We start from the raw sequence: 15552 nt of genomic DNA on the forward strand, positions 1-15552 counted from the left end.
CTCTTCCCCTTCACCATGCTCATCTCTCTCACAACAGTACCACAGTTGCCAGCTGACACCCTCTAATGTCAGCTATCTGTCATGACCACAGACCTGTCCACCCACACACCCCTGCCTACGCTCGTCCCCCAGCGTGGTTTGTGTGTATGGTCCGTGCTGTTATACGGCTGCAACTCTTCTGCTGGTGAAATTACCACACTGAGACTTAATGCTTCGAAGCGCGTTAGCATTATGTGGGGGATATGGACAGGTAAGATGAAGTTTATAGACTCAACACAACTCTGAATCTTCTAGTTGATTATAGTTCTGATCACCTCAACCTGCCTGATGGTCTCTGCTGCACGTTTTATCTCAGACAGGGACTACCGTACTTTGGTTCCCTTGCAAATTTGAGAAAACTAATGAAGATGCTCATCAAGGTTGGAGACTGAATAATGCCGGAAAGTTATTTGGGAGAAAGAAGGATCACATACCAACGATGACCCCCTCAAACAAATAACCAACAAGACTGGCAATGGATACCATCTCAGAAGTTGAGGCCATAATTAGTCACCTCCTCTACACTAATGAATCAAGCTGTATGCTACAGTTCAACATATGCACTTTGAATGTAGATGCTTGACATTTTTGCTCTACACCTAGTGTTTCGCATGTCAGGCATGTCTGGTTTACATTCAAAGTCTGTGTGGAGGCACGTCAGACGCGTCACATTCGCTCTCGCCGTTGTTCTCTGCTGCCAACCTATCTGCCGTATGCATTAGAAATGCTCAAAATGCTTCAAATCGCGCTGCGACGGGCCCTTGGTGTGCCTCCACATGGAGTTTGAATGTAAATCAGATGAGCCTGATGCGTGAAATGCGTGTGGTGTGAACGCACCATAAGAGTGACCAAGACAATGACTCAGGAATATCAGAATCTCAATCAGGCTGGAGAAATGTGGCTGGATGGTGCCACTGGATGGTGGATTACATTCCCTCAGTGTGAATGTAATCCACACTGAGGGAATTGAACTCATAAAAGGAAGAATAGCAAATACTAAACACAGCTGTTAGTATCTTGCAATACCATAGACAGCGGCGACAAGGAAAGCAGCAACAGCCAAATACTTGTAATGAGAAAGGCGAGTTTGGAGAAGTCAGCTCAATAGCAAGAAGAAGGTCTGGGCAATCAACATCTATGAATTGACAAAAGCAGATATTCTCCTGGGGCAAAGGAGGAAATTCATACCACTGAATGGGTCAGACTGGGAGAGATGAGCTTTTCTGAAGCAAATTTGTTACTTTTGTATTTGCAAATACTTCACACCATTTTATTTAAACATGGTATTATGATTAACTGTAAGCCAGATTTGATGGTACCCCCTTGGCCACTTGCCGCCACATGCGCTGTGTGTCAAGCGCCTGGGCAGAATGGTGGTGTTGGGTACAGAAACAAACCCAAACAACGTGTGCTCAGTACGAACTGAGTCGCAGAGGGAATCACCTCCCAAGGTGCTGGAGAATGACTGAGCTGATTTCCTAGGGGACTTCCAGATACAAACATACAAATTAGTAATGGTCAACCTCCTGGACAATATGATCCCAATAAGGAGCCGTTGTGACTGATGTGGTCTTCCCAAATTATGGAAAAATAAGGAAAAGTGAATAAAAGAAACTGGAGAAATACCAAGAGCTCAATGAAGAGCTAGAAAGAGACTGGCAGGTGAAGGCAGCTGTGTCACCCGTGGTCATCTGAGCACCCGGGACAATGGCTCTGATTGGCTCCAACAATTATCCGGAAAAACATCTGACCTCTCCGTCCACAAGAGAGCAATCCTGGAACAGCTAAGCTGCTGCAAAAAAGTCTCAAACATATTCCTGTTTCCACTTCCTTAACTTGTTGCTGTGACACCCAAATTTCCCCAATGTGGCACAACAAATTAAAGAATATGCATTTCTACAACTGAACCTCTCCAACTTCAACGACATGAGTAAATAATATTTTTGCTCCAGAACACAACAACAAGCTTCCCATGGCCCAGAGCGGACTGACAGCCAGAACCCAAGTGTGTGATTAATGAGAGCGGCATGGTCATATCAGTGGGCTGGCGAACAGACCCCCCCGTCAGACTACACAGGTCACAGAACACACCCAGCCTCATCAGCACTCATTACTACCGTGAATTCATATCACACCCAAAGCTGCAAATGCTACAATCCAAGAACTCAAACAGAAGAGGAAAACATAGCCACAAATTCAAAACTAAAACTTTGCGATTCAACATAGGTGATTTATTTAATTACTTCATTCAACAGATGTACGTACACAAGCCACAGACAACTTATATGCATCATAACTATACAAACAGACAAACAGGTCATGTCTATTATTTGTTTTGCTGTTGTGCTTTTGATGGGTCTCACCTGCCGATTGATGCGAACAAACTCCTCCGAGCTTTTGGCCCAAGGCGGAAGATCCACGTCAGAGACAACGGTGCCGTCCTCCATCACTCCCAGGTTGTAGTTGTTGGCATTGACGAACATCTCAGGCAGGTAGAAGAACTCTGGGATCAGCTCCTGAGACGACAAAATACAATGAAATAAAACTCAGTTCGGACAATTTTCAAGTATTTTACATGAAAATCAATCTACAAATTACAACATTTGCATAGACCAGGGATCTTTAACTGCAGTTCTCAAGGGCCGGTGACATAAAACTTCTAGATGTGTATAGCTTTGAAGTAACAATAATTTCAAATAGCCTTTGGTAAGAGAGTTGAGGTACAGTTAAAGGACAGAGATCTTGAAATGTGAACCTGGGCTGATATTTACTGCAAACAAACAGCAGTAATTCAACACAGAGGAGGATTTTTACATTTAAAAAAAACACACATTTGGCAAAAACGACTCAAGAATAAGCCTGAAGTTTATGACTTATGGTTGATCAGGACTCACATGACTTATAAAAGAGGTGGACAGACTTAAGATGAATGTTTTTTGCAAAACCAGTGCATAAAGACAGCAGTACCTACATGTAAGGTAAGATGAAAATGTTTGATGAAGTAACAATGCAATATTCAAGTCTGAAGAGATGGAAAAGTTTATTCTGAAAATGAGAAAAAAATGTGACTTTTTTGTCATTGAGACATCCTCTACTAACAGCGTACACAAAACCAAATGACATTTTGCAAACTAGAAACTAAATTATGGAGTCTGACAGAGTTACATTTACTGAGTAAATATAAAAATGTCAACAAAATTTGCATAAAAAGCCCTACAAAAAGAGCCTAAAATATAAAATACAGGTTGCTCTCACCACTAATAGGTTTTGTTCTCAGTATGATCAACACTAATCTGTTTTTCCCAAATTATAAATACTGACAAAGAAAAAAAAAACTGACAGCCAAGTTTCATTTTCCCCCTCAAGGTTTAAATCAGCTGGGCAAAAAACAAGCAAAAGAAAAAAAAAAAGTCTACATCCGATTTTTTGTTTTTCCATAACAGACAGAAAAAGCAAGCCAAACTTTTTTGAACTATGATGGTTTTATTTGGCTGTCAGGAACAACACAACACCACATTTTCAAACTCAGGGATCGCAGAGAAAAAAGACGTCCCTGATAGGAGACGTAACCTTATATGTTTAGCCATTTGTCATTCCTAACCAAGCAGAACTTGCCACAGTGAGCATAAACATGAGGATCATGTCAGAGTTTTGCAACATGCAGATAAATCAGAGTTGCCCTCCAGCCTTCAGTTGTGTTGTTTTTGTTTGCGTGTCCATCATAATGAAAGACAATCAGTACACAGAGCGGTTCGGTTCTTGGACGGCTGCAAGTAAAGTGGAGCGCAAAATGTGCAACGCTGACATTAATCTAAACATTACTCCCCCCACCACCTTTACATGCACTTCCAAAAACTGACGTATTTATTTCCTGATGAGCTTCAGTGAGGGCCAGGATTTTCTCACGTGGAAGGTTTAGGGACTACAACCGCTTCTTTTTGTTTTCTTCCATTGAAGAATGGTACACAAAGCTTCCTCACCAATATCTCAATTTCTTGCCTGAAGTTCTGCAACCTAACACACACACACTTTCAGGGTTCCTGTGCGTTTTTCTGCAAGAATTTCAGATTTTTCCATAATCACATACAATTTCCAGGCGGTTTTTAAGCAAAAAGGTTGAGGAGTACAGGCAGAATTTTTGCAGTGCAATGGATGGAGAGATGGACGAATGGATAACGGATGGATGGATAGGTAGATAAAGGAATGCATTAATGGATCCATCCAAGCAAATGAGCGATGGATCCAACCATCCACCAATCCATGATGAATGCATGAATGCATGCATGGTTAATGGACGGACAGACACATAGACAGACGGATGGATGGTGGAATGGATGGATGGTGGAATGGATCCATCCATTCATTCATTCATTCATTCATTCATTCATTCATTCATACATCCGTCATGATGGATGGATAGAAAACCAACTTTCATATTTCATATTCCAGACTGTGTTCCAACTGTACTTTCAACTTTCCAGATGGATGAATGGATGGATGAATGGATGGATGGATGGATGGATGGATGGAAGGATGGATGGGGAACAGATTGATGGATGTTCTTTAAACCACACCAGTGAGACTGATCTCCATCTCTCCTCCTTTGGAGTCAAACACTCATGTTTTTCCCTCAGCAGCCAAACGAGCAAACAAACTCGCAGGTTTACAACACGGCAACTTCCTCACTTCTGAAATCCCTTCACTTCACAAAACTTGACCTAAAACTCAAAGGTCAACGCCTTAACGAGGCCTCTCGCTCACCCAGGCTCACTGACTGCTGCTTGCTGTAAATTTGATCTGGAGGTTGCCCACATCAGACACACACTCACACACCCCCACTAACAAATCCTCATAGGCTTCACTCGCTAAAGCCTGCCTAGCGAGGACCATTATGTGCAGTGGCCCCTCTGCTCTCTCTTGGTCAGAGGCCAGCCCCTCTGATCCCCAATCCTGTCCTGTCACGGGTCACTAGAAGGGGCTTTGGCCCCTAGGCTCTCCTGCTACACTTCCACTGTTGCTAGTGGCCCGGTTTTCCTCTGCTTCCCCCTCTGATGCCTTTGGGCCAAGTCTAGGGGTCAAGGGATTGGGGATGAGAGGTCACTCCAGCGTCACCCAGGCTAGAGACGCATTAAATCTGGGTGTTGTAACCCATTATCACCCAGTCTTTTCCAGTGGCATAAGAAAACAGAGAGGCCTTTTGGCCTCTGGCAAAGAGAGCGCTGCTTGCTATCAATGGACCCAACGCAGGAGCTAAGCGGCGTACTTAGCATACCTAATTGATACATCTCATCCCTAATTCCTCTATTTCTTCGAACAAGAATGCGCCCAGCCAGGTGGATAAAGTCAACGGATCTTCACTGAGAGCTACTAAAATTCTAACCGAGGGAGGAAACAAACTGATGCGGACCAGATTTGTTCTTTGTTTTGATCTAAACGCTGAGCTCTCACAGTTTGATCCACATTGACAGGCCCAGACCGAGAGAGCAAACGAGGGCTGTTGTTGGGGCTTTCGCAATCAAGCATTGGCCAGCAACAAAGTAATACAATCCATATGTTTTATCTGGGCGGGGGGAAAGGAGGGGTGAGGGGGAACGCAATCAAGCGTCAAAGCCCCAAAGCCCCAAAGCCCCCAACGCCACTACTCCCCCCCCTCCTTCAGTGACCCAGTGCCAGGAAAGCAAGCAAGAGCCAGCTCTGACAGTGAATGTCTAACTGTAGTTGTAAATGTTTTAGGGGGAGCAGTTAAAGCGTACTCCGGGGGCCACCGTGGCCCTCACTATGAGAATGACCCGGGTTGTAGAAGGGCAAAAGGAAAAGATCAGCACAGATTTTGGGGGCCCAACAGTCCATGTTATAGCTGGCTGAATCTGAGACAGACAGCTGAGACTGATGAGGATTAGCCTATCGCTTTGATCACAAGACTAGAAAGCTTTCATAGTGCAGGGGGTTTGGGGTGGGGGACAATGATTAGGTAGAACGCAACGTTTCTCTTTGGAAACATTTTTTTTTCTGCTTTCTTTGGGACGATCAACAGGGATTCATTTTCTTGAAGTTCTTAGCCCTTTATCTGCTTTACAAATCCACAGTCTGCAAGGTTAGCTGTGCACCGTACCTTAACGTCAGATGTGTCCCTCTGGCAGTTCCTCCAGGCCCTGAACACGGAGGAGAAGGTGCGGTCGGCGTGGTCGAACTTCCCTCCTTGGAAGTTAAGGAAGAACGTGGTAAAGGGTTCCTGTAAAGATGTAAAAATAAATAAATAAATAGATGAGAACCAGAATTGAGTCTTTCTACACAAAATGAACAATCCGGAATCCAATGACGAAAAAATAAATAAATACAGAGATGCAATATGAAATCTGCCTTTGAACAGAACGGTCAGATTATTGTCTCGGTCTTCCCAGATGGGCGTTTGGGCCGGTCACAAAGTCAAAAATCAGATCTTTCTTCTGATCAGTAAACGCACCATATCCAGTAATATCGCTTTTAGTGTCACAGACAGAAGAGCATTCAAAGGAAACTTCTTTCACTCTGATTTAGATTGTCAAGCGAGGCATTAAAAACATCCTACATCAGGCACAGGCTGCGTTTCCAACGGCCACACAACAGCGCAGTTTGACATTTCGGAAATAACTGTGCCCAATGGAAGCATGTCAATTTTGAAAAACTAATTTTCCGACTTACGGTTTTGGTGCTACTATGAGGTGTTTGTTTTTTTTTTGGCTGTAACAAAACTGGTTTATTTTGCAAAACTGAAATGGAAACACTTTGTTTTGCATTAGGGGAGTCACATGATCGACAGTCAGATATTGCCAGAGAATGACAAAGAAAAAGACGGAAAGTAGCCGATGATGATGCTGCGGAATGTCACATAGACAAATTTATTCACGTGTCATTTTAATTGTGTTTCTTACTCAATGGAAACACCGCAATTGCGAAGTTGTATTGTTTTGAATATCGACAAAGTTTCACTGGGTGCTGGTCTTTTGCTCCTTACTCATTTTGGTCCTTTCATCTGTTTACGATTGTCCGCTACAAGCTCGTCTGCCTTGAGGATGTTTCGTCCAACTGGCAAACGGGCGAACTCATCAGATATCAGGAAGGCTGAATGTCTTAGCGTAAACCTGGGAAGGTCCTCATACGTTTTCTACAAGCCCACATGAAAGCTGGAAATAAAATGTGCGTACGGTCCTAATTCTACATGCAAATTTCAAGATGTTTTTTAGTTAAAATTCTGTGTTTGTTTTGAAGACATCTCATGTTGCGAGCACCTTGAGAAAAACGCATTCCTACACTGCTCTATTGCAAGCAGGCAAAATATGAGGGAGGGAAATTATGCTTAAAACAAAATAAGTTCATCCTTTAAAAAGATAAATAAAATCAGATACAGAATATAGTTTTTAAACCAACAACGGCCTTAGTATTTATTTGTAATAGCTAAAATTGTGCTCAACCGGTGAAAAACAGTGTTTTAGACTTATACTTGGAAAATTATATTTGAATGACCAGCCTAAGCATGGAGTTAAATACAAGTGTTAATTTTTGACAGTTGCATTTGTAAACTAAAATGACTTCTGTAAGACAAATATAAAATTTTGGTCACAAATTTGGGTGATTTTATCCTCATCAAGGATCTTTATAAAGTTGAAACTACTATATATATATATATATATATATATATATATATATATATATATATATATATATATATATAGTAGTACCTGTGGATAAACAAAGGATTGGAAATCGGCCACAAATCGCTTGGTGCATCTTTAGAAATAACACACTGGGTGACAAAACTCAATACATTAAAGTACATACAGTATATAAGCACAAAACCAAATTCAGTTGAGAATTTGTTTCCTTTGCCTGGTTAGTAAGATGTGTGTGAGTGAGTGTTGTTAGAACAGTGGCTTTAGAATAAGCTGGCTAATGATGTGTGGGGATCAATGAGCTAACTCTTTAGGGAGGCAGTGAGCTACTGGGACAATAAGAGCAAAAAGGAAGAAAAAAAAAAACACTGCATGTGGAAAAAACTTAGTAACCTCCCTCTCCCATGAGTGCAGTGTGAGAAGATTGATGGCACACATTTAACAATGGTACTGAGAGAGAGAGAGAAAGAGAGAGAAGGTGCACACTTTACTGCTAAAGGAATAAACTTAGAATTATGAAAGAATGAACACATGAAAGCACATCTCAGAGAGTCAATATTTAAAGAAATTCTGGGATGAAGGTCACACATTAAATACTGCACAAAAAAATGGCAATAACAGCAGGCGGTTCAGCTGGTCTAAAGATTTGTGGCTGTTAAGAGAAGTGCCTTTACAAATTCTAACAATTTAGCAATCAGAAATATAAAACAAAGAAAGAAATAGGGATGCACAATATTGGATTTTTGGTCGATATCTGATATGTCAGTATATTAAAACTCCTTTGGCTGATAACTGATACCAATACAGATATTTCTTTCCTATTCCTACGTACTGAAACTCTATGGCTTTCTCTACTGTGGAATTAAAATACTGCATTATCTTTGTCAATCTAGCCTGCTTCCCAATGCAAATGATAACAAGGCTGAAAATGATGGAACACTTTCGACTTGCATTATATTCAATCTCAAATTTATTAATGTCAATACATTTGTTCTCTGTCAGACAGTGACAACACAGACAGTGAAAATTTGATGTTGTGCTGTGCTGTAGGCATCATTGTCACTGGTTTGTCAGATAAAAACAACACATTTTATATCGGTGAGTTATTTTGACTGAATGGCAGATATCTGATATTAAATGTTAGAGCCAATATCAGCCGATACCGATACCATGCCGATAATATTGTGCATCCCTAGAAAACATTTTGCTAAGACTCTGTCAAGGCCAGTGAAACAGTGCTGTATTTTCTCACTTTATAATAACTGATAATGTATTTTACTGGTATTTGTTTTACAAACCAACACATAGAAGTGCATGTATTTGAAGGGGAGGGATAATACTTATTTTCTTCAAAAACAATCTTAAAGGTGTGGCATGCACATGCATGCACCGTCACCGCAGTTACAGCTCAAAGCCTCGTCCAACTAAAGCCTACTGCTGTCTTATAATATGGGAAAATATCTTTATTAGTGAAGTTATCTGCCAGTACTGTGTTTTTGCAGTGAAACTTCCTTCTACTTTACAGATAGAATCAAATTGGTGTTGGCCCATCACACAGAATCTAGTTAACACTTTCAAGAACGGGGTCGTAAATTAGCGAAATGTGAAAAAGTTAAAAGGGTACGAATAGTTTTGCAAGAAACTGTAAAAGATGCTTCACTCACAATGCGAAGCAGCCACATCAGGGTGAAGCTGGAGGTGGAGTAGTGGGTCCCGTAGTGGAACTTGGGCACCTGGTCGTCCTCCCAGGACTCGTATCTGTCTGAAAAGAACGCCGCCCTCTTGGGGTTCAGCGCTCCAATGGGCTGTAAGGAAACAACAACAGACATGCATTTAAAAACAAATACAATCTTCGATCAGAATTTCACCTACAATGGCTTTGCATGCGCTGCAAAAATATAAAATCTTACCAAGTAATTTTATTCTAGCTTCTAGTGCAAATATCTTGCTGCGCTTGAAATAAGACTTAATTAACTAATAAGTGACTTTTCAGGAAGATATAGAAACTTGTTTTAAGTCGATAATTTTTTAATACTGATGAAAAAGTGCCAGTTTCATTTAGAGATGGACCAATTCAAGTTTTTATCTTCCAATACCGATACCAATATATGAAGTTTATCTGCCAGTAAAAACCTGGCCGATACCGATCCGATCCGATCCAGGAAGGCAGCGCTGAACTGACTTTAAACGTTTCCTTTTCTTTTTAAACACAGACATAAATGTGCTGAATTACTAATGTATTTGATAACTCTGCACCGGCACAGCATACTTAAACCAATAGCTTCACCAGGTTGGTCAAACATGGAAAAACAACAAAACTTTAATTTGTTCAGTCTGTGCAATTAGGAGGAAACCAGCCAAAATAAACAATAAAGAAACTGAAACTAACAAGGACAATAGGTTAACTACGCTGCTCAAACTTATAATAAACAGCAACAAACCTTCTTTAAATGGTTCAGAAAGTCTAATAAAGAATTCTAAACAAAACGTAAAATAAATAATAAAGCATGACGTTATAAAGCATAGAAATAGACTGAATAGATCTGGCCTTATGGATCAGGCGCAATGTTACGATACCCGACCTAGAATTTACTTTTTTTTTTCTCAGTCTCGGATCAGTGCATCTCTAGTACCACTGGCAGATTATTTCACTCATAACATGAAAGAAATGTCTGAGTTTCAATTTTAAGGAAATATTGACTTACAACAAGCTCCTAAGTCTTGCTGAAAAATTACTTGTAAATTAGTTTTGTCTAATTTCAAATGTACCAAGATACCTGCACTAGAAACCAGAGCAAAAATACTTTGGTAAGATTTTGTGCTTTTGCTGTGCGACGAATCTGAATGTGAGGATAAAAGCGAAGCAGGCTCCGACTTTTACTGTGAATAAACAGGGGCCACTCCCTGCAGCACAACGGCTGCAGTTGCACGGGAAACGGAGCGGGCAACCGACGTGCAATTTGAAATGAATATTAGATGATGTTTCCTTTAGACGAGGATCAATCCTTCCCCCCTCAGAGTGCTTTTCAGAGGCTGTGAAATGGAGCCCCTGCAGCTGTAGTCTGTCAGAGAAAACTAATGTGATCCAATGAAAGAGCGCCTAGGAGGAATACGGCAAAAACCTGGGGCTGCCTTTAAGTTCTGATTTTATTAATCCTCATCCAGCACACTGCTGCTCTGCTCGCAGTGAAGAAAATAATGTTTAAATTGCAATAACTTCCCATCGATCTCGAAAAAAAGAAAAGCCAATAGTCATTCGCTTGGCTATTGTTTAAATACTCATTTATAGAAATCACTTTCAGGCTGGTTCAATTTTTATTAGTGCTCTGCTGGACATGCCTCATTCTCTAAGCCCCCGAGCCACCCATCACCTCTTCCAAACACACACACACACACACAGAGGGAGAGAGAGAGAGAGAAAAGATCAATGGTAATGGAGTGATGGCTTTTTGAGGATGAGGGTCCTTGCAGGCTGTGGATCAATTGGATCTCCTTCATATCACAGCAAGATTCATCCAGGCCATCTCTGTGTTATCGATCTGTGCTATTGTTACTGTTTTATGTGTGGGCGTAATGGGCCGCGTGTTTCCGCACACACACACACAAATGTACATATATATGCGCACTGGGATAGATTTTTGCACACCGCGGAGGATGTTTCTTCTTTTTCTATCTGTGCTTCTGGTTTGTTATTTTGTAAACAGTACTCCTGAGTGAGCGTCAAAACGCACACTGCACCGCGCAGCTCCGCGTTGACAGTGATGCACTGCGCAGCTTCCTCAGGGCCGCTGGGGTGGTTGAGTACACACTGTGAATTATACATCACACCCATTGGTCTGATTTATAGCCCTAATAACAGTCAGCTCATTAAAAAAAGAAAAGGGAGAGGAGGCATATAAAATAAAAAAAAAGAAAGACTGAAAGTGCCACAGTGACAAGAGGGGGGAAGAGAGAGAGAGGGAGAATTGTGTGTGAGTGCATGTGGGGGCCATCGGTCCACTCCATCCCGACATTGTTTACTGCTGTAAATTACTGTGGGGCTGGCGCTCTCAGCTTACAGTAGCTCCAACGTAGCAGCTTTGACGGCGCCGTACATCACCGCTTGCTGCACCGCAGATTGGCCTAATATGTTGTGGCAACGCTGCGGCGCTCTGATGAGCGCGCAGACAAATGACCCAATCTTGTAGTTTTAATTAGACCAAAGAGCGAGCCGCGGAACGGAAACAAACCCGGCGCTTTGAAGGGGGTAAGCGTCAGAAAATTAATGCTGGATTAGTTTTAATCAGTTCTCCGTCAAAGAAGACGAGGAAAATGGGGAGGGGAAGGAGGAGGAGGAGGAATAACTCGCAGGAAACGGAAACCAAAGAGCAAATAAACAAGGTGGAGCGGCGGGGACCTGCACGAAAGTATTCAGCATTTAGGATCCATGCATCATTCATGATCAGGTTCTTGTTTAAAACCTGATATAGCGCCGGGAAATTCAAGCTGTCCCGACAATAGCTGTTCAAACAAACAGCCTGTGCAAAAATCACATGGACAAGCATTAAAAAAGAAAACTGTAGCTGATGTCTACCTCAGGACTAGAATTCAGCTGGTGGCCAGAGTCACATGACATTTAGATTTAACAAAAAAAAAAAGAAAAGTTTTCTTTTCCAGCATCAGTGAGGTGATTAAAACTGAAACTAGAGGACGTACAATGAAGCCATTTAAAGGGGCACTATTGGGGAAAATCAACTTTTTTAGTTTTACATCATGTTAGAATATTATTCCTTCATCCAAAACATGTGCAGTGTTGCTTCGATTCTTTCAGGCATTTCTGGGAAATCATTAAATCTCCCGTGGCAACCATGCAGCTGTGCAAAATGCACCCAGCAATTAGCTGGAACAGCACATCTACTGAGCTCATCATACCAATGACTTTTCAATTAAACGCCTCACGTTAATAGAGGAGCCATGTTGTGATGACTTTCTGAGCATCAGACAGAGCAGAAATTTCTTAAAGAGACAAAAAGCCCAATTTCTGATTGCAGGGAGGAGGATTTTAGCGTTGTCAATCATCCTTGCGTGCGCGCTTCTCACTCGATCACCCTTCCTCTCTGCTACGCTACAGCTGGTTCACCACAACATAGCCTGCCATGAATGCTAATGCTAGTTAGCATGGCCACAAATGACAGCAGATAAACAGTTTTCTTGGAATGGCAAATTATTTCTCATTCGTTGCCACATTTAGCAGCACATACAAAAAAATTGATTGACAGGATTAAGACCCTCCTCCTGGCTATGATTGGTTGTTTTTGGTCAGGAACTGTGCATTTCTTCAGACCACAATAGCAGCTCAGGGAGGAAGTGGAGGAGCACAGATTATCTGTCTCATACCGTACTGTCACGACATGATGACAGTTTTAACCAAATTGGAAAAAGTAAATTTTTGTAAAAGTCACATACTTGTAGAAGCTTTAAAGAGAAATCAGAACAAAACAAATAAGGATAGTCAGATTAAACTCACAAAACCGATTGGAAATTGATTGCCAAACTTGGATTAGCGCATCTCTAATCAGAACCAAACAGAGTCAAAGAAAACAAGCCCTTTTCAAATTTGCCATTCCACCAACTTTTAAAGGCTGCCAAAATACAATTCTTTTAAACATGTCAATAAGGAGCCCATCAGTGAAATTCACACGGGGAGCTAAATTGTATTTATCTCAAAAGAAAACCACTCATTTACAGAACAATCAGCAGCTTCCTGGGGGAGATTAAAGGACCATTACCCAGTGGTACCGTGCTTATAAAACGATGGAGTCAGCCCCGTAGAACTATAATGGCTCGCCAATGATTGGAGCATCACTCAAGACTTTGAGTCATAAATCACATGAACCGTTTGAAGTAAGTGTTTATGTATAATGTCCCATCTAAAGAGTGAAAATGGTGAGGAGGCCCAGCGGGACAAGCACACAGAGCACGTATGTGCACGATCAATACACTATTAGCTGATCTGGCTATGAGGAGCAGATTATAGCACAAAGGCACCGAGAACGCTCAATAAGTCTTCCATAGAGCTATCTGTGTGTACATGCAGACTACATAATAGATAAGGTGTGCTTTTAATTGTTTGCTGGGCTTTGTTAAAAGCTGCAAAACAACTAGATGATTTTACCTTTTAAGATGTGAGAGTGTTTTAGGTTATAGAATTCATAATCAAGAACACGTCAACTAGAGCTTGGTGATACGATAGCTATTAAAAATCCCAAAATGTGTTTTCCTCGAAATATATATGAGAAACGGTCGATATAGACCTTCAATATATAGAAAAAATGCCAATGATAACGCAAGTTGCTCAGATGTGGACCAATCATGTGGCTGGACTACAGCCAGGCAAAGTTAGCTTGACGCAGGAACAAACTAATGTTAGCCTCTGTAAAGTCAGAAAAAAATAAAAAAGTGAAAGGAGTCCTGAAGGACGAAAAGCCAGAAGACTTAGAGAATCACAATGTTGACGAGAAGGAGCGAATATTTCAGTGTGGGGGTGTTATGGCTGTTTAATGTCGGACAAAAAACTACGTAGCGTGCGCTAGTGGAGCGCAGGTCCAGATGAAGTCAGGGGAACACGAAACACAAAAGAGGAAAATTTGAAACAAGTTACACAAAGGAGAGATTTTGAGAATAAAAATGTTTAGAATAAATATTAAATTTCAACATTTCTGTCAACAAAGATTTGCGTCAAAGCTGCTATGTTTTACCATTGCACTGACTTGCTTGGCATTTGCACAGAAATCAAACTTAAACTGTATTAATTTCATTTTATATACTTTAACTTTTAAAAAGGCTACTGCTTTTTTTTAGAACTGCAGGTTGCATTTTATTGCTCTCCGTTTGTTTTGTTGTTGTTTTTTCGATCACACACTTAACATTATTTACAAAGAGCGACCGTCGTTATGCAAAATGCATTTAGGAACAGATTTTCTGAGTTCCAAAAGGAAAAAAATTACCCTTTCCCTGTCGATCTTCATAATATAAATGACATCAAAAATCTGATTTTTTAAATTTTATCAATGCAACAAAACACAATACATTAATATTGTAATGGAAGGTAAACTTAAAGCACCATCGTACAACAGAGTCACGTGGCGCGTCATTTTGTCCAGGACGCACTGCTGGGAAAATAAACATTTAATCATTAACGTTAATTATGTATACACTTAGTCATTTTTTTAATAGGCTACTGTAAACACTTAAAGCCTGTTTTGCCTTTATTATAAGCCTTATAAAAGGCTTTTAATTTTTTGCGGCTCCAGACAGATTTGTTTTTTTGGTCCAATATGGCTCTTTCAACATTTTGGTCTGCCGACCCCTGATCTACGATATGAGTCTATAAAGTTATTACCTTTGTTGAAATTAGATTATTTAATTTCTTTAAAAATGTATTGTCCTCGACTTGAAGGGTCTTTATGGATTGCGCACACTGTCGCATGGACGACTATTTTTCAGAATTCTGACATTAAAATTCTGAGTTTAAAGTCAGAATTTTTTTTTTCAGTGGTGCCAATCCTCTTCTGCAGAAGGCCAACTGTTGCCCTATATTTCATACAGAAGTAAAATGGGCTGGATACAAATACATGTCATTACATAACAGATTTTCGTTTGTAAAACATCTTACTTACATTTTACTTCACAATTAATCATGACTTGTGTTGGTCTGTGACACAAAGTCACAGACTTTACTCCCAATAAGAGTGTTTCACTGCGATGTGACAAAATAGGAAAACACTTAAGGGGAATAAATACTTGTGCAAAGAACCGTAGATATAAAAATAAAGCAACACGAGGAGATAAAGATTGACCTGTAACATTCCTATCAAAAAATAAA

At 40.7% G+C, this 15552-nt stretch overlaps 1 protein-coding gene across 7 annotated transcripts in view; it reads right to left on the reverse strand.

The window, feature by feature from the left end:
- Positions 1-15552, reverse strand: part of lrba (LPS-responsive vesicle trafficking, beach and anchor containing) — a 243144-nt gene that overhangs the window by 50432 nt on the left and 177160 nt on the right. For all 7 annotated transcript variants that reach the window (XM_028018763.1, XM_028018766.1, XM_028018765.1 and 4 more), the window contains 3 exons: positions 9353-9493; positions 6152-6271; positions 2403-2555 (listed from right to left, as the gene is read on the reverse strand). In XM_028018763.1, coding sequence (XP_027874564.1) covers positions 2403-2555; positions 6152-6271; positions 9353-9493 — 414 coding nt within the window. The remainder of the gene's footprint in view (positions 1-2402; positions 2556-6151; positions 6272-9352; positions 9494-15552) is intronic.

The sequence above is a fragment of the Xiphophorus couchianus genome, chromosome 5 (assembly GCF_001444195.1).
Source record: "Xiphophorus couchianus chromosome 5, X_couchianus-1.0, whole genome shotgun sequence".
Taxonomy (NCBI): Eukaryota; Metazoa; Chordata; class Actinopteri; order Cyprinodontiformes; family Poeciliidae; genus Xiphophorus; species Xiphophorus couchianus.